The 24348-nt window shown below is 44.2% G+C and overlaps 1 protein-coding gene across 2 annotated transcripts in view; it reads right to left on the bottom strand.

Moving 5' to 3' along the window:
• The window catches only part of DYNC2LI1 (dynein cytoplasmic 2 light intermediate chain 1), a 53699-nt gene that overhangs the window by 9986 nt on the left and 19365 nt on the right, over positions 1–24348 (bottom strand). For both annotated transcript variants that reach the window (XM_039532212.1, XM_039532211.1), the window contains exons 8-12: positions 23827–23904; positions 21803–21879; positions 21382–21452; positions 20792–20889; positions 12706–12798 (exon numbers count right to left, since the gene is read on the bottom strand). In XM_039532212.1, the coding sequence (XP_039388146.1) occupies positions 12706–12798; positions 20792–20889; positions 21382–21452; positions 21803–21879; positions 23827–23904 (417 nt within the window). The remainder of the gene's footprint in view (positions 1–12705; positions 12799–20791; positions 20890–21381; positions 21453–21802; positions 21880–23826; positions 23905–24348) is intronic.

The following is a 24348-nucleotide window of genomic DNA, read 5'->3' as shown; positions in this document are numbered from 1 at the left end:
CCTTCAACTACCTGAAGGGCTGTTCCAAAGAGGATGGAGCTAGGCTGTTCTCAGTGGTGGCAGATGACAGAACAAGGAGCAATGGTCTCAAGTTGCAGTGGGGGAGGTCTAGGTTGGATATTAGGAAACACTATTTCACTAGGAGGAGGATGAAGCACTGGAATGGGTTACTTAGGAGGTGGTGGAATCTCCATCCTTAGAGGTTTAAGACCCGGCTTGACAAAGCCCTGATTTAGTTGGGGATTGGTCCTGCTTTGAGCAGGGGGTTGGACTAGATGACTTCCTGAGGTCTCTTCTAACCCTAAACTTCTATGATTTTTTGTGCAGATTAGTGATGTTCCAATATATTTTACAAAATCAACATTAGAAAAGGAAGAATCTGATTATCTGATGAGAGTTTCAAACATATGGCTATCTGGTATAGTAACCTAGATTGGAGCATACTTGGCAAGTTACTCTCCATCATATCTTTACACCAATGGAGAACCAGAAAAAAATTACGAAAGATATCTAAATTATTGTTTGCTCACCACTTTACAGTTTGCATGCTAAATGCTGGGATCCTGGAGCCTGTCAATACAGTTAGCACAGAGGCAGCTCAAACAAAGTCTGCCTCTGTACTTTTGTGTGCCTTCCCACCATTCCATCCTGCTGCCTGATGCTACCATGGAAACAGAGATCATTTTTGTCAAAAGGGTTCTAGTAGTTTAAATTTAATCTTTGTAAATAGAACTGTTACTTACACTATAGTAACTGGAACTTTAAGATGTGTTGTCCACATGTATTCCACTTTTAGTGCATATGTGCCCCATGCACATGAGACTGGAAACTTTCTAAAAAGTGGTGTCTGTTGGGGCTGCACCCTCCAGCACTCTATAGCCACAGGCTTAAAGGGGCAGGTCAGCCACAAATGTTCTCTAGTTCCTACACCAAAGGAGGGCAAACTACGGCCCGCGGGCTGCGTCTGGCCCATCAGACCTTTTAATCAGGCCCTCGAGCTCCCGTCAGGGAGTGGGGTTGGGGGCTTGCCCCGCTCTGCGTGTGCTGTGGCTCTGTGTGGCTCCCGGAAGCAGCCGCATGTCCCGCCTCCTACATGTAGGGGCAGACAGGGGGCTTCGCATGCTGTCCCCACCCCAAGCGCCAGCTCTGCAGCTCCCATTAGTTGGGAAACGTGGCCAATGGGAGCTGCAGGGGCAGCACCTGCAGATGGGGCAGCGCGCCGAGCTGCCTGGCCAGCATCGAGCCTTCACGTATAAGCTGGAGGGGGGACATGCTGCTGCTTCCAGGAGCTGCGGGGGCGGTGCCTGTGGATGGGGCAGTGTGCTGAGCCACCTGGCTGTGCTGCCGCGCCTCTGCGTAGGAGCTGGAGAGGGGATATGCTGCTGCTTCTGGGAACTGATTGAGGTAAGCGCCTCCCATAGCCTGCACCCCCTGCCCTCCCCCGCACCCCAAACCCCTGCCCTGACCTTGACCCCCCTCCCGCCCTCCAAATCCTTTGGGTCCCAGCCCGGAGCACCCCAGAGCCCACACCCCCTCCTGCAGCCCAACTCCCAATTTCATGAGCATTCACGGCCCACACAATTTCTGTACCCTGATGTGGCTTTCAGGCCAAAAAGTTTGCCCACCCCTGTCTTACTCTTAAAGGATACAAATTGACAGTGACTCAACAGTAGCGGGAAGGAGGATGGGTTGGGGAATACATGTGGACAAAACATCTCAAAGAACCACAGTTATTGTAGGGTAAGTAACCATTAGTTCTTACAATAATTGTTCATATGTATTCCACATCTGGTTATTCATGTCCTGGAGGTAGTCTACCAGAATAATTACTTCAGGACAATTCGACCAAAGCAAGCATTTGACCTGGAGCCCCTTATCAAGGAGTAATGCTGTGTGAAGGTGTGAACTGAACTCCTGATAGTAACTTTACAAATCTGTGAAATTGGGATCCCTTGTAGTGATGCACCAGAGGCTGCCTAGCTTCTGGTGAATTAGTCCTAACCTGCCCAGGCAGGTCTAAAAGGCCCACCTAGTAGTGCCTCAACATGTTCCAAAACCCATTTTGACAATCCTTGAATAGAGATAGGTTGCTCCTTCATTCTGCCAGCAAAGAACAGGAACAGTCTAGAATAATTCCCAAACTGCTTCTTTCTGTCCAGGTAATATGAGAGACATCTAACAATGTCCAAGGTATGAAATTTGGTTTCTCTCCCAATAGTCTGACACTTGGGAAAGAAGACATGTAGGTTAATTATGTCATCAAGATGAAAATCAGAAACCACTTTAAGTAAGTGAAGTCTGAGCCACTTTGTCCTTGAGGTGCCTCTATACATAATATGATCTAGATGATCTAGGTGAGGTTCCAGGTCCACTTAGATCACCATACTTAGGTTCCAGGTAGACTGCCAGACATTGTCCCTCACGGCTAGGCTGGGGGCAGTCCAGCGACCCTTGTCAGCATGATGTTTCTAAGTTTCCTTTGTGTATTTCAATTACACCTTGAGCTCTTGGTGTATTTGGCCCAGGTGGACAGCCCAGTCTGCAGCTGCATGTACTGAGGCATTTGTGGGTACATCAGGATCAAACCCAGGAAAGAAACTGTAGCTTGCCAAGAATGGACTTTGTTGGGTTGAGGCATGGGTTGCATTGTTATAGGTGAATTCCACATAGAGGAGCAGAGAAAACAGGCATCCCTTTGGAAATTCAAGAAACAACATAGGTACTGTTCTAGAATTTCGTTGATTCATTCTGCCCATTAGTCTGCAGGTGGTAGGCAGACGAGGTGAGGGACTCTCTTCGACCAAAAATGGGAGACAAACTGAGAGCATCAGTCTGACACGATGCCAATTGGTAGCCCACAGTTGCAGAAGATATTCTTCAGAAAAAGGTGTGCTGTTTCTGGGGCAGTAGGGATGCAGCAGCATGGAACAAAATGTGCTGTTTGGCTTGGGAGATTGACCACAACTAGAATCACCGTGCACTCGTGATAGAGAGACAGCTTCAAAATAAAATCTATAGATTCAGTAGGCTAGGCTAGAGGGGGAATGGGCAAAGGCTGGAGATGGCCAAGCAGTTTTGAGCATGGGCTCTTGGTTCACGACTAAAGATCACAAGACCTTACACACTCCTTGCTACATACCTGTAGACCAAGCCACCAGAAATTCTGCAATATCAGGTCCCACATCTTGGATTTGCCAAAGTAACAAGTGAGCGGCATGTCATGACATGGTTGCAGGAACTGGAGTCTAGGCTGACCCTCCGGAATATAAATACAATCCTTGTGGTAGAGGCGATCCCGCAGTCTGAGTTCAGAGCCAGACTGGGCATCTGTGTTATCCAGACTGGGCATCTGGCAGATCATACTCATGAAGGGGTCATGGAGCAGCTGAGAATGTATGGATGACATTAGATTTCTGTCAACTGAGCTGTTGACAAAGTTGGACCCTTTAAAGATTGTAGAGGGAAGTTCCTCGCCAGGCTCAAGGTACTCCTCTTTGAAGGACAGGGGGATCTACTTACTCATTTCTAGCCCCTGAGTGACAGATTACAACAAAAAGACAAATTGGGCAAAAAAAAAAGAGATACCAGTGTATCTGGCATTGATTGGGGCAGCTGCCTGACTGGAGATACTCTAGGTTCATGTGGTCTTGAGAATTTGGGCTGGAAATCAAGCTCCTTCCAGTATGTGATGCCATTTTTCCAGTGCCACCTGGACTGCCAATAACTCCTTGTCCCAGATGTTAATTTTTTTCCACTGCGGTCTTTTCTATGGAAGTAAAAGGCACGGGGTGAAGCTGACTATGAGAGCCCACTAGCTGATGCAACACCACGCTTATGGCAAAGTTTGGGATGTTGGCTTCCACAGTAGATGGTGTGGTGGGGTCTGGGTGAATAAGAATGGATGAACACCCTCTTCAGCTGATCAAAAGCAAATCAAGGAGCAGATGAACTGTACTCCTTTTCACAGGAGCGCCATCATAGGGACAACCAAGCTAAAAAATCCTTTTATGAAACACTCGGAGAAACTGGCGAAACCCAAGAACTGCTGTACCCAGCATACGTCCTTTGGAGCCTGCCAGTCAGATCTGCCTGCCACTTTGCAAGGGTCTATAGTTAGTCCCTTTGGGGAGGCAATATACCCTAGGAATTCAACCGCATCCCCGTTGAACTCGCATTTCTCAAGCCTCACGTACAGGTGGTTTTGCTGGAACCTTTCTAAGACATGGAGCACATATTGGTCATGAAGATCCTGAGCCTTGGAAAAAAATAAAGGATATCATCACAATAAATGACCACAAACTGGTTCAATATGTGTCTGCAGGTATCATTAATGAAGTGCTGAAAGGTCGCTGAGGGTTGCGCAGGCCAAAAGTCATAACTAGGTATCCAAAATGCCTGTACCTGGTATGGAAGGTGATTTACCACTCGTCTCCTTCTTGGATCTTAACTAGATTATGGGCTCCATAAGGTCCAGCTTGAAGATGATCCTGGGTGAGTGCACTCTTTTAAAGAGCTCACTAATATGGGATTTGAGGTACAAGTTCCAGACTGTAACCTTATTTTAATGCCTGGTAGTGCACACAAGGAAGCATAGAGCCATCCTTATTCACAAAGAAGATAGGAGCCCCAGCCAGAGATGCGGAGGGGCAGATGAACCCCTTTTGAAAGTTCTCATTGAGATAGCTCTGGAGAGCTTGTAGCTCTGGCTCCAAGAGGGAATAACATTTGCCCAAAACGGACCCCTTCTCCAGGCTGGAGGTCAATCGAGCAGATGTAGCTGCGATGTGGTCACAATACGTCAGCCATTTTTTATTGAACACGTCTGTGAAACCCTGATACTTATTGGGTGTTCCCAAGGCAGTTGGGAGAGTAGTCAACGCTGCCAGGTTTCTGTCCAGACTAACTCCTTTGGTATTGGGGTCTCTTGGGGGACAGGTAGAGCTGTAAAGGACCTCTGGTCAGGTTCTGGAAGACAAGATTGCCAGCAGTGTGGTGAATTAAAATGAACCATTCCAGTCCACCAGTGGATACCTAAGTCAAGGGTGATAAGCCATGGAATGCCAAGAACAACTGGAGAGTGTGAGGTCCACGGATCAAACTGAACTGGAGGACTTCATGGTGATCGTGACAGTTGATGACTTCTAAAGAGGTCGTTTGGTGGGTGACTGGGCTCAAAGAGGAGCAATCTATCAATAGCCTCTGTGAAGTTGGGAAGAGCTTGCAGGATATTATGTGCCTGGGCAGACTCCAGATCCATGAAATTATTTGAAGCACCAGTCCCCAGAATTAGAAACTGAGCAGGGGAGCAGAGCTGAGAACTAGAGCAGGGCAGGAGAAAGGCCTAGTACAAGGATAGGAACAGGCTTGGAGTAAGGCTGGGAACAAGGCAGGCAGAGGAGAGATCACAGCTGTGGGCATAAGCACTGAGCAGCCACTGGCCAAGTGCTACTGCTGGGCTTAAGAGCAGTCCTGGCAATGCGCCTCAGTCAATCAGGCAATCTGGCCACGCAGGGTTTTCTGCTGCAGTTAGCTAGCTGTTTCCAGGCACAGCTACAGGCCTTCATTCCTTACACCTACTTGCAGATGATATTTTGAAGAATGGAGTCCTTGAGCTACCATGTGTGGTGCTCCAGGTATTATTGGCTGATGGTATGCTAGCGTGTTCTTTAGACTGGAAAGAAGGGCTACTGGTGTGACTTGGAGATCAATGCACCAGTCCCAAGGGTGAATTGCCACCTGGCACAGTGGCGATGAGCAAGCCCTTCCTTGTTTGATTATATAGTACATTGACATAGTGTGTACTGTGGTACCTTGAAGTACCCACAGAAAAGCTATGCATGCCAACTGAACACCTTTCAAACCTACAATGTTTATGTGGAGTGTCACCTCTTGGGGAGACCAAAGGTGGTCCAGATGGGCTCCTCATCTTATGTCTATGGGATACGTTTGTTAACATTGTCATGTAGGAAAGAGATGAGACATGTTGAGGGTCCTTCCACCAGTCTAATGAGTAGAAGATTTCCTGGGAAGACATGTTGGTCACGATTATGTGATGTTTGCCAGGCAGATTCACTGATCTCAGCCACTCTTGCACTCAGTCTTTTAACATGTGCAGGGCCTCATTGATGTTTCTACTAAAGAAAGTGCACCTGTCAAAAGGAAGGTTTTATATGGTTGTTTGGCTCTCCATTGGTATTCCAAATAACAGCAAACGAGGCCCTGTGCATTGTTACAGCAGATATGATACTTTAAGTTGCACTAAGGACAGCTTGCAATGAGGTCTGAGTAACCAGCTGTCCCTCCTAGACTAGGGATTTAAACTCCTCCCTGTGTTCATGCAAGAGTACCTCTACAAATTGAGACTTGGTCCCAGTTAGATTATTGTACTTGGCTAGAAGCACTTGATAGTTTGCAGTGCTCATCTGGAAACTGGCAAACAAGTATGATTCCCTCCTGAAGAGGCCAGGTTTTTAGGGTCCTTATCCCTGGGAATTACTTAGGTGATCCCTGCTACTTTGACCTCTCCTGAATGGCAACCATGAGCAACGAGCCAAGTGTCATGTGGTTATAAAAATACTCCAAGCCCTTGGAAGGTATCTGATAGCAGTGGTCCACTTCCTTGGAGGTAGGGTCTTCAAAGGCAAGAGTTTGTCAAAGGTCCCTTCCAACAAGACTCAATTTATTGGCATTACAAATCTACTGGGGACTGAGGAGTGCAGGATGTCAAGAAGTTTGTAAGGCTTCTCCTGTACTTTTTCCATTGTGATCTCAAGGTGTCAGCCATCCTTCTTAGAAGTTCCTTAATGACACATCAGTAACCTCACTGCATTGGAGTCATGGTGGGAGGTCACAGCCTTGTTGGGAGAAGCTGATATGGCCTTTAGGCCTGGCAAGGCATCTGGCTCCTGTAAATCCTTTGGTCACTCCCAGGGTCAGCCACTTTATGTGCCCGATGAATCAGATGGCCTCTCCTGGGGTCTAGGGGGAGAGATCACTGTCTGGACAATTGAGTGGATGGCATCTTGTGACCAAAGTGCATCTGTAAAGGAGCCTAGAAAGGCCAAGTTTGCATGGGGTTCTGAAAGGGCCAAGAAGGGTACCAGACAGGACATAGTTTTGTAAATGTCCCTGCCCTCCCCCATGAGGATTGTCTCTGTAACTTCTCTCTGAGTAGCCATGCTCATGGAGAGATGGACAGTAAGGTAGATAATTTGGTGTCTCTTGTTTCCTGGCATGGGCTTTCAAATTATGGCGGTGGGAGCACTTTTGAGATGTGTGTGTCTCACCTAGGCAGCGGACACACTGTGAGTGCCTGTCAGACACCAGGATTGAGGAGCGGCAAGTGAGGCAATGTTTAAAACCTGGGGACCTGGGCATGCCCCTCAGAGTATGGATTCTCCTGTGAGGGAGGGTAACTATACTACACCAAGGAGTATCCTAATAACTGAAACTTTAATTCCTAAGATAAGAAAAAAGGTTTTTTTTAAAGAAAAATAAATGAGAGAGGAAGTAGACTACTGACTAACTATTGACTAACTAAACTAGTATTCTAAAGTAAAAAGCAGAGAAAAGATAAAGTACGGAGGCACTGCTAAGTGCTCTGTCTCAAGCCGAGGGCGGTAGAGAAGGAACTGAGTGGGGTTGGTCGCACAGTGCTATGTAACAGCCAGAGGCGGCACGAGACAGGGACAGCGCATGTGCAACACAAGCAGGCACTGCTACTAAAAATCTGTGATTACATGCACAGGGGCACTGATTCACTTAAAGCCCAGAGAAACACTCCCTGAAGAACAATGTATTTTCCCCTAATATTATTGCAGGAAATGGTGGAACCATTTTTGCTGAAACTTTCTAAAAAAACCCTCAGACTGAGGCAGGCACGGAGCACAGCAAATTTCAGCCAGAATGGCTAAAATTTGGCAAAGTTGTAAATAGCTGAAAACAGCATCTTATAATTGGAAGTGTTGGACAATTGTAACTACAGGCTTTGCTACATGTCACCTATAATTTATATTACAATAGTACCAAGAAGCCCTGACCAGGAATGGGGTTTCATTATGCTAGGTGCTGTACCAACACAAGGGTAGACATGGTCCTGGCTAAATTTTGTTGTAATGGCTTAGTACAAAGATTTAAAGGAAAATGAAGTAAACAGACTGTCACCCTGAGTCCAAAACTGCACATGAAATAATTTGAAATAAATGTGTTTAAATGAAAGTGTATATTTAAATTGAAAAACAAATGTATTCTACAGTACCTGAATGACTCTCTGAGAAACACAAAGCACTGTTTTATGGTATAAATTTTTCTATAAATGTTCCTCTCTGTATTTAAAAATATATACCGTAACAATTTATTGAATATAAGAATCTAAAAAGAAAGAAAATTAGACTTTTACAGCATGTAATATTTTGCTGTTAAGATAGGAATGGTTTCAGTACCCATTTTCACATAGTTATGGGAAATTTTCAGACATTTAAAAATTGAATATAGCCAGAGCACTATTTTCTTTTAGATGTATACTGCTATCTTACTGCATTTAACATCAAATGAAATTCAAAGATCATAAAAGGTTATTTTCATAAAAACAGTGTAAATGTAGCAATAATCTTATAATAATTGAACATAAAGACAGAAAATTTTAGGAAACAGCTGCAGATAACTAAAGTAATTTTCTTTTGAATGAAACTTCTCATTTAATGTCTGGATTTTTTTTGTAGCAGTACCACTAAAAGAAGCTGCGTTGACTTCCAATGCCCTTATAAAACAGATGGAAGTCTTTTAAAAAACAGTCTTTTTTCGCTTAAAACCAGAAAATTAATTTTCAATATGATTTAATCAACACCTACCAGTATCTTCTTTTACTAGATAAAAAACACAATCTATAATAACAAGTTTAATACAATTGTAAGCTAAAGATATTTAGTAAGAAATTACCCTATAAATTCCATATTAGCATATAGATTAAAAATTGCTTTAATATGCAATGATCTCTAAGACAACTGTTAACATAACAGATATATACAATCACTGTATTGGGTTAACAATTAAATACAGATATGTAAGTTCATAATCCATAAGGAATTCTTGACATTTATTTTTGATATCATACAGTATGCTTTATATCTACACATCCTTGGACAGGTAACTGCAGGTTAATTGCTTTAAGTAACCTAGCATAACCTGAGGTAGTCTGCAGTGTGCATATTCACTTACGGGTTATTCCTTGGCAATAAGTAATCACTATATAACTATGATAGCAGTATTAATATAATAATTAGGCTAATCTTTACTGGTATGCTAAAAGATTAAATTAGCTACAATAAATGTGGGATTACTTTAGATTAGTTGCAGTGCATTTCTGTAAACGTGCCTTTCATCTTAGGAGGGGTGCTGGAAAAACTATGATATCTACACTTTTATAATCATAGACTTTCAAAGGTCTTCCACGTCTACCATCTTTGATGACTGTTATAAAACTTTGTTTAAACCAAAGTAACCTACTTTAATCCAAGTAACCTAGTCTAGTTTTGTGAAAAGAAGGTATCAAAGCTGCATGAAACAGTCTTCACCCCTCTAAACAATAAAGTGTCCTTGTAAAGTAGTAAACAGAACTGCATGAAACACATTTTCACAATCAAAATGTGAAATTGTACTAAATAAAAAAATGACAATGACAAGTCATGTGCTCCCATTCCCAAGCAGAAGGCAAGGCCTGAGCTAATGAGCAGGATTGGATGGCTCAGGACATTGGTAATAGGATACAAAGCCAGCCCATGTTAATAGTAACCAAAATTTGTTACCACTGTTGGGCTGTTTGGTGTCCTATAGGCAGAGTCCCACATGTTTCGCAAATGTCAAAGAACACAATATACAATGAAAAAGAATGTAACCAATGACATCAAATGAAAAAACTCACCCGGCAGCTCCTACGGCTCCTGTCTTGCAGGACTGGACCTGGCTCCCTAAGAACTGTGACCTGGCAAATGGGGTCAGAGCACCACTAAGGTAGGCAGGTGCCAGATCACAGCGTCCACAGAGGGGAGCTGGGGCCAGTCCTGTGGGACAGGTGTCTCTGCTGTGGGATGAGTGCAGGGTGGGCTCACTCTCCAGGTCCCCTTCCAAACAGGATTTTTTCAGGAATTATGTTTTATCACCCCAGGAGTAATAAAACAAAATTCCCAAAAAATAAAAAGAAAAGTTATAAAAAATAAAGAGCATTCCATGGGGCTCTACCTACAGGAAGAGAGCTTCGTAGTCTCAGGCCAGTTTCCAGTGGACAGGTTTCTACATCATCAAATCCAAATGGCAAACTTGTTGGTATACAGAGCAGAGATGCTAAGGAATAAATGGGAAACAGACTGACCTATCCTTTCACACTTACAGGTGGTTCCTGTAATTCAAGGCTTATGCATGTAAGCAGAGTCTGGATGAGCTCTCCTCTGACATCTAGTGGTGAGCTGTGGAAAAAGACTTCAGAAGCTGATCTTGTTTGCATGGACACACCCATCCTGCCCAGGTGCTCAGCATGATACGATTGCTTGCTCAAATGATCACTTGTGGCTGGTGTTGGATCCCCAGTCTCCTTGTTATTGGGGCAGGAGTAATAAAGTGTTTTTATCTTTGTTGTGTGAACCAAGGGCAGCAGAACTGTACCTGGCATACCCCAATGGAGGAACTCACCCTCAACTGAACAGCACTCGCTAGGCAGGGGATATGGGTTCCAAAGCCCAATCAGCTGAGAGAGGGTGGGGATAGGTACTTGTACCCAGTGGGGCCCATTTGACCCTTCCTCTCTCCCTGATATAATAAAAGAGCTAATTTAGACTCAACTGAGAGTCTTGTTATATGCTGCAGGGCTGAAATCACTGATACCTAGGTCTAAGTATTAGACCTATTTTGGGACAGTGTCTCTGTTGCAAGAGACTGCCCAGTGTGCACCAGCAGTGAGGCTCCCCCACTAACAGCTGAAATCACTGAGAGCTGTCTTAAGTGTGTGTGTGGGGGGGGCCTTGAAGACATCTTGGTGAGTGGGCAGCTGGCAGAGAGCCGTGGCAAGCGGCCAGCAAGGCGGCTGGCGGAGAGGCGTGGCAAGTGGCCAGCAGGGCAGCTGGTAGAGAGTCATGGCAAGCGGCCAAAAGAGAAGCTGGTGGAGAGAGCCACAGCAGAGCCCTGCAGAAGCCTGGCAATCGGCTGTAGGGGCGACGAGCGAGTGCCCGAGCAGTGCAGCATGTAAGATGCCTCCTCTACCACCACCCCTGCCTTCCACACAGAGTGGGAGGTGAACTCTGTGGATGAACTTCTGAACTCTGGGGCTGCACTGGCCACGGATAGCAACTGTGAGTGGGGTACAGAGAAGGGACAGGCATGCTGAAGGGACTTTTGGGTTGCTGGACTTAAGACCTTGAGCAGAAAAGGACATTGACCAACTTACTTGGGAGTGGGTGTTTTGCTCATGGTTTGTGTTTATGAACCCTAGATGTGGTGTTTTCCCAAATTTATGCTGTGAATTTCCTCCTTTTATTAAAAGTTTTTGCTACACTCAGACTCTGTTCTTGCAAGAGGGAAAGTATTGGCTCTTAGAGGCACCCAGGAGGTGGTGTGTAATTGTCCCCACTGAGTGGGGGCTCAAGCCAGTTTTGTGTTGTACTGTTGAAAAGGAACCCCTAGATACTGAACCTGGCCCTTGTTGCTGCTGGCTCCACCTGGCAGAAGGGTTATATGCAACATGTCAGGATAGATTCCCTTTGCTGTTAATGAAGAACTTCAGTCATCAAGACCATCAATCCAGTACCCTTCACTAACACCAACTTAAAATAAAAAATGTAGATGAAAAAAATGTAAAACTCCCACATCCCAACACCATTTCCTGGGTTATTTTGCCCGAGTTCTATAACTAATGCCTCATTGGGCTTGGGTGGACCAAAGGAGGAACCATTTCCACAATCAAGGGTCCCTCACAGAAAATGCTGAGTTTTTCAGTGTCGCTAGACCCCTCCTTTTAAACTCAGAGTACTGTCAGCTTGGTTAAACATGCACAATCAGAAGGATGAGCAAGGCTCGTCTTGAATCATACTGTGGATGGAGATAACTTTATTAGCCCCTGATCTTGTACTAAAAAGCATGAAGTGAAAGCAGATGGGAATCCTGCCCTACACTATCCCCTCCTGAGAATCACTGCAAGGCAAACCAACATAAATGAGACTGAACATCTCAGTCTTGATTTACAACCAGCATGAAATTTTTGCATAATTTATTTTCCTGCCTTATTCCCAGCAAAAGAGGATCAGTGAACCCAAATGTTTACAACCAATCTCCCCATTTCTCCAAAACATGGCAGAATTGAAGCCCAGATATTGGGGAACAGACTCTACTGCCTCTTATGCTGAAAGACTTTTTTTTTAATAACAATACTGTTAGAAGCATTCTTGAAGAGGGTTCACGGAAGGTAGCCAATTAACTGTTCATGTCTGACCCAACAACAAGACACAGAACTTTTAGACAACGCCTAAGTTGTGGTCATGATCACATTCCAGGAGTGAGGAGAGAGGAGAAAGATCAACCAACTAGGGTGAGATGGTTTCAATTTGGTTCTCAAAAGCCAAATGTAGATTCTATGGGTATACATACTAACTGCCTTAGAAATGCTAATGAGTATTAGGGGCAGCTGATTACAGTAACATGAGCAGCAACACAATAATGTACCTGATTCTTCTGAGTTCGCATTGCATCAACTTCATACTCAGCATACTGTGGATCCTGGGCAGGATCATTGACATCTTTTAAGTCCCTAGTACTCTGAAATTTGAAGAAGAAAAAAAAAAGGATAAAAAACACCAAATCATAAAGTTTAACTTTCAGTGTTTTAACAGAATACTTAGTAAAGAGTCTGAGGAACATAATACAGTCTTGCAAATGCATGCAAGAAAATAAGCATTTATCATCCATCATTCTGACAATTCAATGCAATATATTCATTTGTGAAGCAGCAAACTTAGTATTTAGGCCACAAGATTCATCCCCAGCAGTTTGGTCTTTTCTGCAGATAGACCACTAAGGAACCTCCAGTGTATCAAGTAAAAAAAACAAAACAACATACTTATCAGGGACCAGAGAAGACAACCGCAGCTCACTTTTCTGGATCCTGTACATGAACAGACTTGAAAAATAGCAAATTCTTCTCTGCCCGTGACATTATTTCTATCATCTTGTGCCAGGGCTGTGCTTGCTCTGGTGTGCCCTGGTGGATTTCTAACACTGCCACCTGTGCTATTATTAAACTTAGCAACACTAATATACACACACTATAAACACTGTTAACTTAATTAAATACACTAAAAATTAATTCATAAAGCAAAATGTAATGTAACACTAGCACTAGCAAAGAATATAAAGAATATAGCACTAAAAAGAATTTAAATATGACAACAAAATTTATAATTTTTTTTAATAATTTTTAAAAATTTAATAATATTGAAACATAGATTTTTTTTAAACAAAAATTTTTTTCTGGCTTTTGGCTGCTTTCAATTTTTTTTAATAAAAAAGTTGGCTGCAAAATAAAAGAAGCAAAATAGGTTAAGCAAGTCTAGTAAAAAAGCACAAAAAAAAATAAAAAGAAAACAGAAATGGACATCATTGTACCATTAGACAGAAATGTACATCAGATCCATTAAATCCATATGTTTTTTGTTGGAAAGACATTAGCAATTACCTTATTCACAGTCAAATCACAAGATTCATCAATGCCTCTAAAGTTCCATCAAAACTGATCACATTTTTTTCAGAATCTGCTCTGATCTTTTACTTTATTATGAGAGTACTGGAAAACTTTAAACCTGTAAAAACTACTATGTATTTTTAATATGTGGATTAAAAAACTGAAAATAAAAAAACAAAACTGAAAAAATTGAAAAAAAAAAAGCTATACAAAATAAAAAAACCAAAAAAAGAATCAAATAAAGGAGAAACACATGGTCAGTCTATACCAGCCAGTCAGAAGTCTCATTAGTTCTCAAGTGCCATGTAACATGTTATTTATTGTTAATTATTCATTTCTATGTTTTTATAATATATTAATATTAGGTATTAAGGTATAGTAATATATAAATAAAGTATTATATATTTCTTGGCCTCTGAGTCCTGGCCAAATGCCACAGCAGCTGGCGGCTGCTGAACTGGCAGGCTGGGGCTGGCTGCAGGGGGCTCTGGCTGGCCCCCTGACCAGGATCTGCTGCCCCGGGCACCTGCCCTGCTCAGCCTCTGCAGGATCCCCTGCTGCCACCCAGGACCCCTCCTGCCCAGCCCTCTGCCTGGCTACCCTGGCTGGCAGCCCCAGCCGCTGGGGGGGGGGAGCAGGGCTGGGGGGCTGGCGGCTGGGCTCCTGGCAAGGGGGGGCTGGCTGAACTGCTGGAGGCAGCCCAAACAGGCAGAGCCGGCCCCTGACCCCGGCCCCCGCAGCTCACCACGCCTCCACCGGCCCCCCTCAGCCCTCCACCAGGCCACAGCAGCCCCCTCAGCAGCCAGCCAGCTGAAATGCCCCCCCCGCCGACAGCAGGTTGGCGGCAGCCGGCCTGCTCTCACCCGCTGCCAGGCCAGGGTTCCTTCCTCAGGCCAGCAGCAGGCAGGTGCTGGAGGGCAGGGGCCGCCAATATCCCAGCTGACAACTGCAGCCGCAACCAGCGCCCAGTGATGAGAGCTGCTGGCTGCGCAGCCTGCAAATCAGCATCAAAAAGTCACCACTGCCCACCTTTGCCAGCATAGTGCCTTGTGCTATACCCCTGCTATTAGGATATGGAGGCTACAGGATACAAGGATGTTGGAGCTGTTCAACAGCAACAGGCTACAGGAAAGTCACAGTCCACTTTTTTTTTCTTCTCTGAAAAAAAACCTCCACAACTCATTTCAAAACAAAACTAATAATTAATACAACTACAATTTTTTTTTTAAAATAAGATACTGATTTTAAAAAAAAAAAATTAATTAAAAAAGGATTATAAGCAAAAATTTTAAGCAAACAAAGTTGTTACATGACAATCTAAATAAAAACACAATACTGCTGCAAGTTGGCTCCTCCCCCCCCTCCCCCAGTCCAGCAGCAGTTCAGCAGCAACCCCCCACCTCTGCAGGTGCACACAGGCAAGCAAGCAGCAGCAAACAATCACACACCAACAGCCACCCACACCACACACCACCACCACAGACCACAGCCCACAGCCCAGTTAGCACAGCATCAGATCTCAGGGACTCCCACCCCATCTCACCACAGCAGCTCCAGCAGCCCTGTGCTCCCCCCGCCCCTGAGATGAGGTGCCTCAGAGAGCCCTGCTCCCGCTCCCCAGCCCAGATAGGGGCCAGCTTGATTATTGGGTCCTGATTTATAGGGCTTTGGATATTTGTCTTATATTTTATTCTTCACCCCACCAAGGACCCCACAGAGTGAACAAAAAACACAGTGGAAAAAAGGGGTAAAAAAAAAAAATAAATAAATAAGAAAAAAAAAAAAAAGAACTGAAAATAAAATAGGACCCCTGGTCTGGCCCCCCCCACCCCCCTCCCTGTCTTTTCAACACCTCCAGCCCCCCCCAGCAGCCTGTGTGTGTGTCCAGTTACCAGTCCTTGAAGTCCCTCACTTTCATTCCTCATCAGGCAGGCAGCCCCCAGCCACCCCTCCCACCCACCCCCCCCCCCCCCAGCCCTGGAGGAGAGAGGGAGGAGAGGGAGAGAGAGGGAGGAGGGGAGGAGGAGGGAGGGAGGGGGGAGGGGGGGGGCAGGAGGGGAGGAGGGGGGGGACAAGGATACTGGTTCCAGAGCCGCAGAGCCTGCCTCACCACCTCACCCGGGGTGGGGAGAGGGGGGGGGAGGAAGTTCACAGATCTTCCCCCCCCCCCCCCCCCCCCCCCCCCCCCCCCCCCCCAGCCAGCCCCCAATCCCTCCCTCAGCTGCGGCTGGCTCTCTCCTCTCTCCAGCAGCCAGTTCTGCTCCACTGCTTCCCTGCTTCCCATCTGTCCGGGCTCCCGGCAGAGTGGTGCCCCCAGACCTAGTGGTGCCCTAGGCAGCTGCCTATTCTGCCTATGCCTAAGGACGGCCCTGATCTCAGATTAACTCTGCTCACTGCTTACTTCCTGGTTTTGGAATGGATATAAGCATTCATGCTTCAGAGTACAAGCCAACCTCTAATTATCAGGAAGAATGAGGAAATGTCCACCGTGGACAAATTATTCCATAAATGTTCACTACAAGGTTTCTTGCACCTTCCTCGGAAAGAGCTCGTAGTGGCCACAATCAGAGACAGAAATCTGGACTTGACAGACCACTGGTATTGATCTCGTATGGCCATTCCTATATTGGTGTTCAGACACAACACTGACAGACCTGTTAAAGTGAACTAAAAATATGTGTACTGTGAGATTTAGGAAAACTGTACAGCACAAAGTGTGCACTTAACAGAACTGGATGCTTTCCTTTTCCTGAGTGAGGGACCATGACCCCTGTGTCATCTTGTCTTCCAGGTTTGCTCCCCACCTTGTGAAGTTTGCTGCCGTAGTGACTATGCAAGGGTATAGAGTGAAGATTGGGTTAGCTTTCTGCAAGTTAATTGAACTTACTTGTTCATAATGGGACATCTGGACATGATTTGGGAATGACACCTAATTTTGCACTACATCTGGTGAGGTTTTATGTCTTCATGGCCACATGATTCTGTGGCACCAACCATCCTAATTGCTGAAGACAACTGGCTACAGTTGACAGCTGCCAGGAAATGGCTAATACGATTCTCTGCATTGGTCTCAAAAAGTTCTTGATTTTGAACACTTGGTAGGTCTGAATCTTTTCCACCATCTGGTAAATTATGTGAGTCTGTTTCTCTGGACAGAACACTGACTGGGATGTCGTCCATGAATGAATATACTTGCAATCTGAGCTTTGTTGTGACTACTAAAAGCCATTTCTTAGAACTCTGGGTACAGAGGGTAAATCAAAAGGAAGCTTCCCTGTATGGGAATTGTAAGTTCTTATATACAAATGCTCATTTTATCTTCCCCTTACTGAGAATTTTGTTGATTTGGGAAGAAAGTGTGCCTAGATCTTCATTGGAAGTTTCTGCTCCATATATATCTATATATCTAATTTTTTAGTAGGAGACTAATCTCTACTCGAATACCTTTGGTGTGGGTAGTGACTAACAGATTGCTATGCTGGCTTTGATAGTGAGAGTTAGGGCCTCCCTGCTTTCTCAATTACTATTTTTTTTTTATATTTCCCCCAAAAGCCTCACACCTGTAAGTTTGGATGCAAAGGATATCTGCTGGGATGACTGATTGCTATTCATGGGTATGAACATGCTTGCTTTGTAGCCACTGAGTTAGGAGCCACTAGGGTGACCAGATAGCAAGTGTGAAAAATCGGGATGGGGGTGGAGGGGTAATATTGGGACTGTCCCTATAAAAATCAGGACATCTGGTCACCCTAGGAGCCACTGTTCTTGACACAAATAACACCAGGACCCAAGAAAAATTGCCAGATAAAAGACATTTTGCATACTACTGCAAGGACTTGACCAGAATATGAACTCAAGACCTCTCTCACTCAAGCAAGTGCCTAGATGACAAGCCACTTGCTTGCCATGAGATAGGTTTTCCTTCGTAAATAAGGGGAATACTTGTGGTCTTAATGGCTAGTTAAGGCTTTGAAATTTCATTGTACTTTCCTTATGGTCTATGGGATCTTTTGGAAGGAAGTCCCCTTCCGAAGGGGACTATGTCTTAGTTCAACACTTTGTTTTAACCAGAAGTTAAACACTTTGTTTTAACCCATCTGGATTTTATGAAGTGTCCTCAGTAGGAGGTGAATACAGAAAAATGTGTAACTCATTCTGCTTGAAAAGGAAGATATTTATTACTATTACTGTTATTAATGAGTTCCTTTTGAGTCATTCTCATCCTGTCTTGGGAGAGGTTTTTGCCTACTTATTTATAGGAAGGATGTAGCACACTACTCAACCTGATCTCAGACGATTTAACTGAGGAGAGATACTGGGACAAATACCTGACTGTAGAAACAGCCCACTGGATTGCACTGGGTCCCTGAATGGAAGCCTGCCTGCTTCCTCAGGATGACCAGCAGCCATTTGAGTACTTCATGAGAGACCGAGTACCATTCTGGACTTTAAATCAGTAAATTAGGAGTTATTGTGAACATGGGAGATTACTCACTTACCCCCTGCCTCCCCCTAGTAATTCCATGATGGTGAAGCTGCATGGGGAATTGAGTCCTATTATACCTCTATTTTGGGCACAGGCTTCCTAGAGTGCATCATATGCTTTAATGAGGAGCCAGCTATGGAAAGGTGAAGAGAAACCCATTCCCATCCTTAAGCCTCTTTCCCTAGCAGAGTAAGGGTCCATGACTGAAAACCAGACAGGCACAATTCTCATTATGCTGCTTCCTGGGACAGGACCTCACAGACATAAGATACTTCTGAGGGTATTCTGCGCTAAAAAATTAAATATCCTGCACACAGTATTTTAAAATTCTGCAAGTTTTATTTGTCAATTAATAAACGCAGAGGCTCCAGCAGGGCAGTGGGGAGCACAGGCCACTGGATGTACAAAGGTGGGAGATCACCCTGCAGCCTCCACAACCCCCACACCCAGGACATGGATTCAATGGTGAGGCTGCACCCAATCCTGACACAGCACAAGGCTGGGCCTGCCCCAGAAATACCCTGGCGCCCTGCCCCTCTGTGCCAGGCACACCAGGTGTGGAGCAGACAGATCAACCAGGCAGGATCCAAGTGTGGAGGGGCAGTGTGGGGGGATCCAGGTGTGTGATGATAAGGTTCTGTGTGGGACAATCTGGGTGCAGGCAGCAAAGTGGGGGACCTGGATGCACAGAGGCTCATGGGCAGGGGGTTCCCAGGTGCAGGGGCAATGGGACTCTGCAGGGGCTTCCACGTGAAGGTGGTTAGGGCTCAGCAGAGGGTCTGGTTGGAGGGGGGGCTCAGCAGGGGTGGAGTATGGGGGCTGGAGGAGTGGGGCTTTGTGGGCTGGGGGTCTGGGTGCAGCTAGCTGGGAGTCAGTAGTGTGGGTGTCTGGATGTGGGGGTTCAGGGTGGTGCGGGGGATAGGGCTCATTAGGATGGGGGTCTGAGTGCAGGAAGCTCAGTGGGGAGTTGTCTGGGTGCAGAGGTAGTGGTCTGGAAGCAGGGGGGATCCAGATGCAGGGATTGAAGTTCAGTGGGGTGGGGTTTGGGTATGGAGGGCTAGGGGGATTCTGGGTATATGGGGTAAGGCTTGGCAGGGGTGTCTGGGTATGGGAGGTCCAGATGCACGGGGGTTGGGCGGATGGGGGAGCAGTTCCCCATACAATGACCTCTGCGGAGTGATGGGGGCAGGAAGCTGGGGAGGATGCTGAGCTTCCTGCAGCTGGGGCAGGCTTCTGGGGGTAGATCAGACACTTCTTGCAGGTGAAGAGGAAGTCACGTCCTGTCCTTCCTCCAGACCAATCAGGACTAGCTGCTGATCCAGCTCAGTGTAGGAGCCACTGGCTGGGATGTCCCCAGCCCTGCAGTGATTCACCTCTCCACTGGCTGCTGTGGGTGCCTGAAACGAAGTACCTGCACAGCTAGGGAGCGGTGTGTAACTGTTTTTGCAGCTTCCCTTTGCATCCCTGTCAGAAAGTCATTTTTCTGCAGGGAAGCAAAGAAATATGTGAGGGACATGAATTCTGCCTATGCGCAGTGGTGCAGAATTTCCCCAGGAGTAATAAGAGATGTTTCTATATGCCCAGACATGCTGCAGGGTGAGAGAGGGACAGTGATCCTGATATACAACACTATTAGAGAGCCTAACATAGGAGAAAAGACCCAGCAAACATTCCCTCAGGGTGGGAAGGCAAATGAAAAAAAGTTTATACCTTGATTTTTTACACACTTTCTCATTAACAATACTAATTACTTCCTTATTCATAGATTCTGAGGCCAGAAGGTACCACTGTGATGATCTAGTCTGACCCCCTGTATAACACAAACCACAGAATTTCCCCCAAATAATTCCTAGAGCAGATCTTTTAGAAAACAATCCAAACTTGATTTACAAAGGGAACACTTATGAAATGAATGCTTGTTTTCTCTTTTTAGGACCTGAAGTCTCTGGAGTTTGCCAAACTTACCCCATAGCAGGCTGCAAGGGGTTCACATCTCCTTGGGAATCCTCATGCTCCTGGTCAATGCTTGCCACAGTGGAGTAGCTGCTTTGGGCTAGGAGTAAAGCCCTAGCATGCCGGTCCAACTCAAAGCCCCACACAGTGGCAGAGAGAGGGCTTGTGGCAGCAGGGCATAGTTCAACCAGAGAGACTTCAGAAAAGCTACCTATAGCATGTCTTGAATTTGAGTCAGTGCTTGCAGGGCTTCTCTACTTCTGGGGAATGGGGGAGATGGAAGCCCACTTGAGGGGTGCTATTTCAGATAAACCAAAGGATTAAAGCCTCAGTGTTCCACTGATTCTTCAGCTGAGAAGAGGAAATGAGGACTTAGATGTTGAAATTAAGTCACTACTAAACAAAAGCAAATAAAAATTAAGTTATAAAATAAAGTGGTCAGGAGAAATCGAAATGCAAACTGGCTCTGCCACTAGCAGCAGAAATTCTGATGCCTAAGCTAAAGGGCAGACCTTTAGTCCTGCAGTTTCCAGCAACAGTACTGAACTGCCTCTGAATTCCACAGATGGGAGGCATTACTCATCTGTTCTGAATGAAGAAAGGAGCTGTCCAGCAAAAATAAAAATACATACCTTAGGTGGAAATGTTTTTTCATATATTTTTTTCCACAAATCCACAGGTGTATGTGCATGCAGTTTTCCAATATCACTGTCAGTGGCAGGTGGTGGTCCTAAAGATCACAGCATGATATAGAAGGACATCAGCAAGTTGTCCCAACAATACTGAAATTACCATATCATGTCAAGCCAATGATCCTTCTAGTATAGTATTCTGTCTTCAACAGTGACGAGTGGCAGATGAGCTTGAAGAAGGTATAAGTCCCCCATTATGAAACTAACTGTGTAAGACTTTACAATAGGGTATTTTCTTCTTGACGCAAACCAGTTATCAATTTACAACTAGAATTATGAAGCCCAAAAACCCTTACAATTTTTATCTTAACTAGTGTAACCACAGAAGCTATTTTTAGGAATATAAAATTCTAATCCTTCTTTTAAATTTACTAAACTATTTGCCTCAATAATATAATGTAACACTGAGTTCCACAGGTTAAATCAATTTTGTATAAATTAGTATTTCTTTTTATCTGTTTTAAACTTGTTTCCTCTCATTTTAATAAGCTATTCAAGCAATAAAAATGTTGGACAAGAAGTTCACCAACCTATTTGATTTAGAGAATCCAATCCTGCTGGGATAAACAATGGTTTATTCTGATCCACTGATACGGATTTGCTAAACAGATTAAAGAAAGAAACCAAGTTCATATTAGTAATCAAATACCTGTCAAATACAGCTAAAACATGATCAATGGTGGCTGGTTGTGGCTTGTGGTCCTCTCTACTACTACTCTCTTTAGGGACCAAAAATCCTTAAGAACATAGGGAGTTCCATCTGCCTTGTGCTAAACTGCCAAGACCCAAGAGTAAGAATTCAAGAGTGAGAATCTTCTACAGATGGCATCTTTGGAGAAAATATATTTTGATGACTTTTGGGCTGAAAACTTTGCTTTGAAAAGACACTTACAAATAGCCAACAATAAACTCTGTGCAAAACTGACAATAGTAGGGGACAGTAGTTGTTACCTTCTGTCAAAGCCAAATGCCAAATGATTAATAAGAACACGGGCTTTTAGCAGGAGGGCCTCAGATTTGCTGGTAAACTAAAAGAAATCAAAGAATAAAGCACGTTATGCTCTTTCATCACAGAAATTTGTAATGTAAATTAGGTTTTGTGCAAGTGAGGATTACAGCTAGAGAAACTGGGCCACAGTCTAACATCAAGGCTTTTCTAAACTTAAAATGCTACAGCAGCACAGCTTCACCACTGTAGTACTTCAGTGTAGATGCTACCTACACCAATGAGAGGGATTCTCCTATCAATTTAGGTAATCCACCTCCCCGAGAGGCAGTAGCTAGGTCGATGGAAAAATACTTCCATCAACCTAGCACTGTCTACGCCAGGGGTTACGTCAATATAGCTATGTCTCTTGGGTGAGGATTTTTCACACACCTTAGAGACGTAAGTATACCAATATAAATTCCTAGTGTGGACCAGACCTCAGTTACAGTAGTGCAAATTAATTGGCTTCATTACGGTTACTCCCAATTTACACTGGTATTTGGCATCCAAATCTGCCCCACTCTGTTTAAAGGATTAATGTATTTGTCAGTGACTACAAATATAAAGACAAAATGAAAACCTACATTCAAGAAAGAACAGAAGATAGAATTCTGCAATATTGTATGGGTTCACATTTTTTATTTATACTGTTTAAACTAAGAGAGACAGACCTTTTGCAAAATATTAATGAATTATTAAGCCTTTCAACTACAGTGAAAATTGTCCAGAATACCATGAACACTCAGAGCTGTAATGTAACAAACAACTATAAACATGTGTTCTTGGGACTTAAATCACATGATAAAAAGCATTTTTACAGTCAGTGGCAGGATAAGGGTTGATAGTACAAATGAATCGGAAGAGGGCTCCTAAAAAGCTTTTTCAAGCAGCATCCTCTCTCAGCTTCTGACTTGTTTTTCAACAGCAAACCTATATCTTCCAGGGCCAAATCCTATTCTAATGAAGAAAAGAAACTGTTACCTACTTCCCTGTAACTGTTGTTTTTCAAGATGTTTGCATTCAACTGTAGGTGTACACGTTCCTCATGTACAGATTTGGGAGAACTTTTTCCCTCAGCAATACCCATTTGGACAACTTGAGAGCCCTTCTGTCACCATATGCCACTGCATGCTGGTATATGAGGGTGGAGCCACTTCCACCCCTTGAAGTTCCTTCATACCAGATAGATTCCGATAAAAAGGGAAAGGAAGGGGGTCATGGAATGCACATGTACAACACATATCGAGGAACAACAGTTACAGAAAGCTATATAACCATTTTTTCTTCGAGTGTTTGAACATGTGCATTCCACTGTAGGTGATTCATAAGCAAATATGGAAGTGGCTTGGAGTGTCTCTGAACAGTAACTGTAGGACAACCCATCTGAAACTGGCTTCATCCCTGGACTGATGGGAAATGGCATAATGAGAAGCAAAAATGTGGGCTAATGACCAAGTCGCTGCTTAACAATGTCTATGATCAGCACTTGCACCAAAAAAGCAGCTGAAGTTGCCTGTGCTCTACTAGAATGAGCCAATACTCTAGCTGGTGGGGCTATATTAGCCAACTGGTAGCATATACGAATTCACAAGGAGATCCAGTAAATGGACCTTGCACAGAAAATCTATGGGGAAAGACATCCTCTTTTGGAATACTGCAGCGAGACGCAGGACACCAATGTTGTTGTGGGTGGCTTACACCATGTTTTGTGATGGAGGGCATAGCCCCTGTGTGTCCCCTGCAGGGATTCTGACTGGTGGACCCTCAAGAGTTGGTTTACTCACTGGATATACCCCACACTTCCTCTGCAGACCCCAACACCCCTACTCAACAGGTTCACTCATGGAGAAAGCCATCATGAGCCTTACTGATTTGTCCCAATCATACCATGTTTATCTAGATGTTTTATATGTCTATTTTAATTATTGTTTCATCTCACAAATACTGCCCATCCCTCTCCTCCCCCAACAAAAAAGAATATACAAACCACTAGTGATGCTCCATAATAATGCGAAACAAATCTAAGTGTCTTGCACATTATTTTCCTCATCTCAGAGTCAAACTCCTGAAGAAGTACATATAAAAAACATGTTTACACTGAGAATATAATTTTTTTAAATATAAACTGCATTACATCGTTATGCTACAACAAAGGAGTTTAGCTATCATTTTATTTTTAAGTGAAAAGTTGTATGATATAATTACATCTCAATACAAAATTAAATAACAATCTATTGTGACTTAAAAGACTAGTTACAATTTTTCTTTTCTACAGAGGGCTCCTATTACAGGCAATGTGTTACTCCAGGCTCAAGCTTAATTATTGCCTGAAGGAGTCTCTTAACTGGGGATGTGTATTCAATTTCCAATGAGTCACTTTTCTCTGCTGCTTTAAAATTTAAAAAGTAACAACGTTGCCATAATATAAAGTAATATTTTCTTTTTATGTCACAATATTTGACAGTCTTTGGACCTATGGCTGTATACCCTCTAAACTCCACCAGTCATA

Source organism: Mauremys reevesii, linkage group 3 (genome assembly GCF_016161935.1).
Source record: "Mauremys reevesii isolate NIE-2019 linkage group 3, ASM1616193v1, whole genome shotgun sequence".
NCBI classification, from domain to species: domain Eukaryota; kingdom Metazoa; phylum Chordata; order Testudines; family Geoemydidae; genus Mauremys; species Mauremys reevesii.
This window is presented reverse-complemented; position numbering and strand designations above follow the sequence as displayed.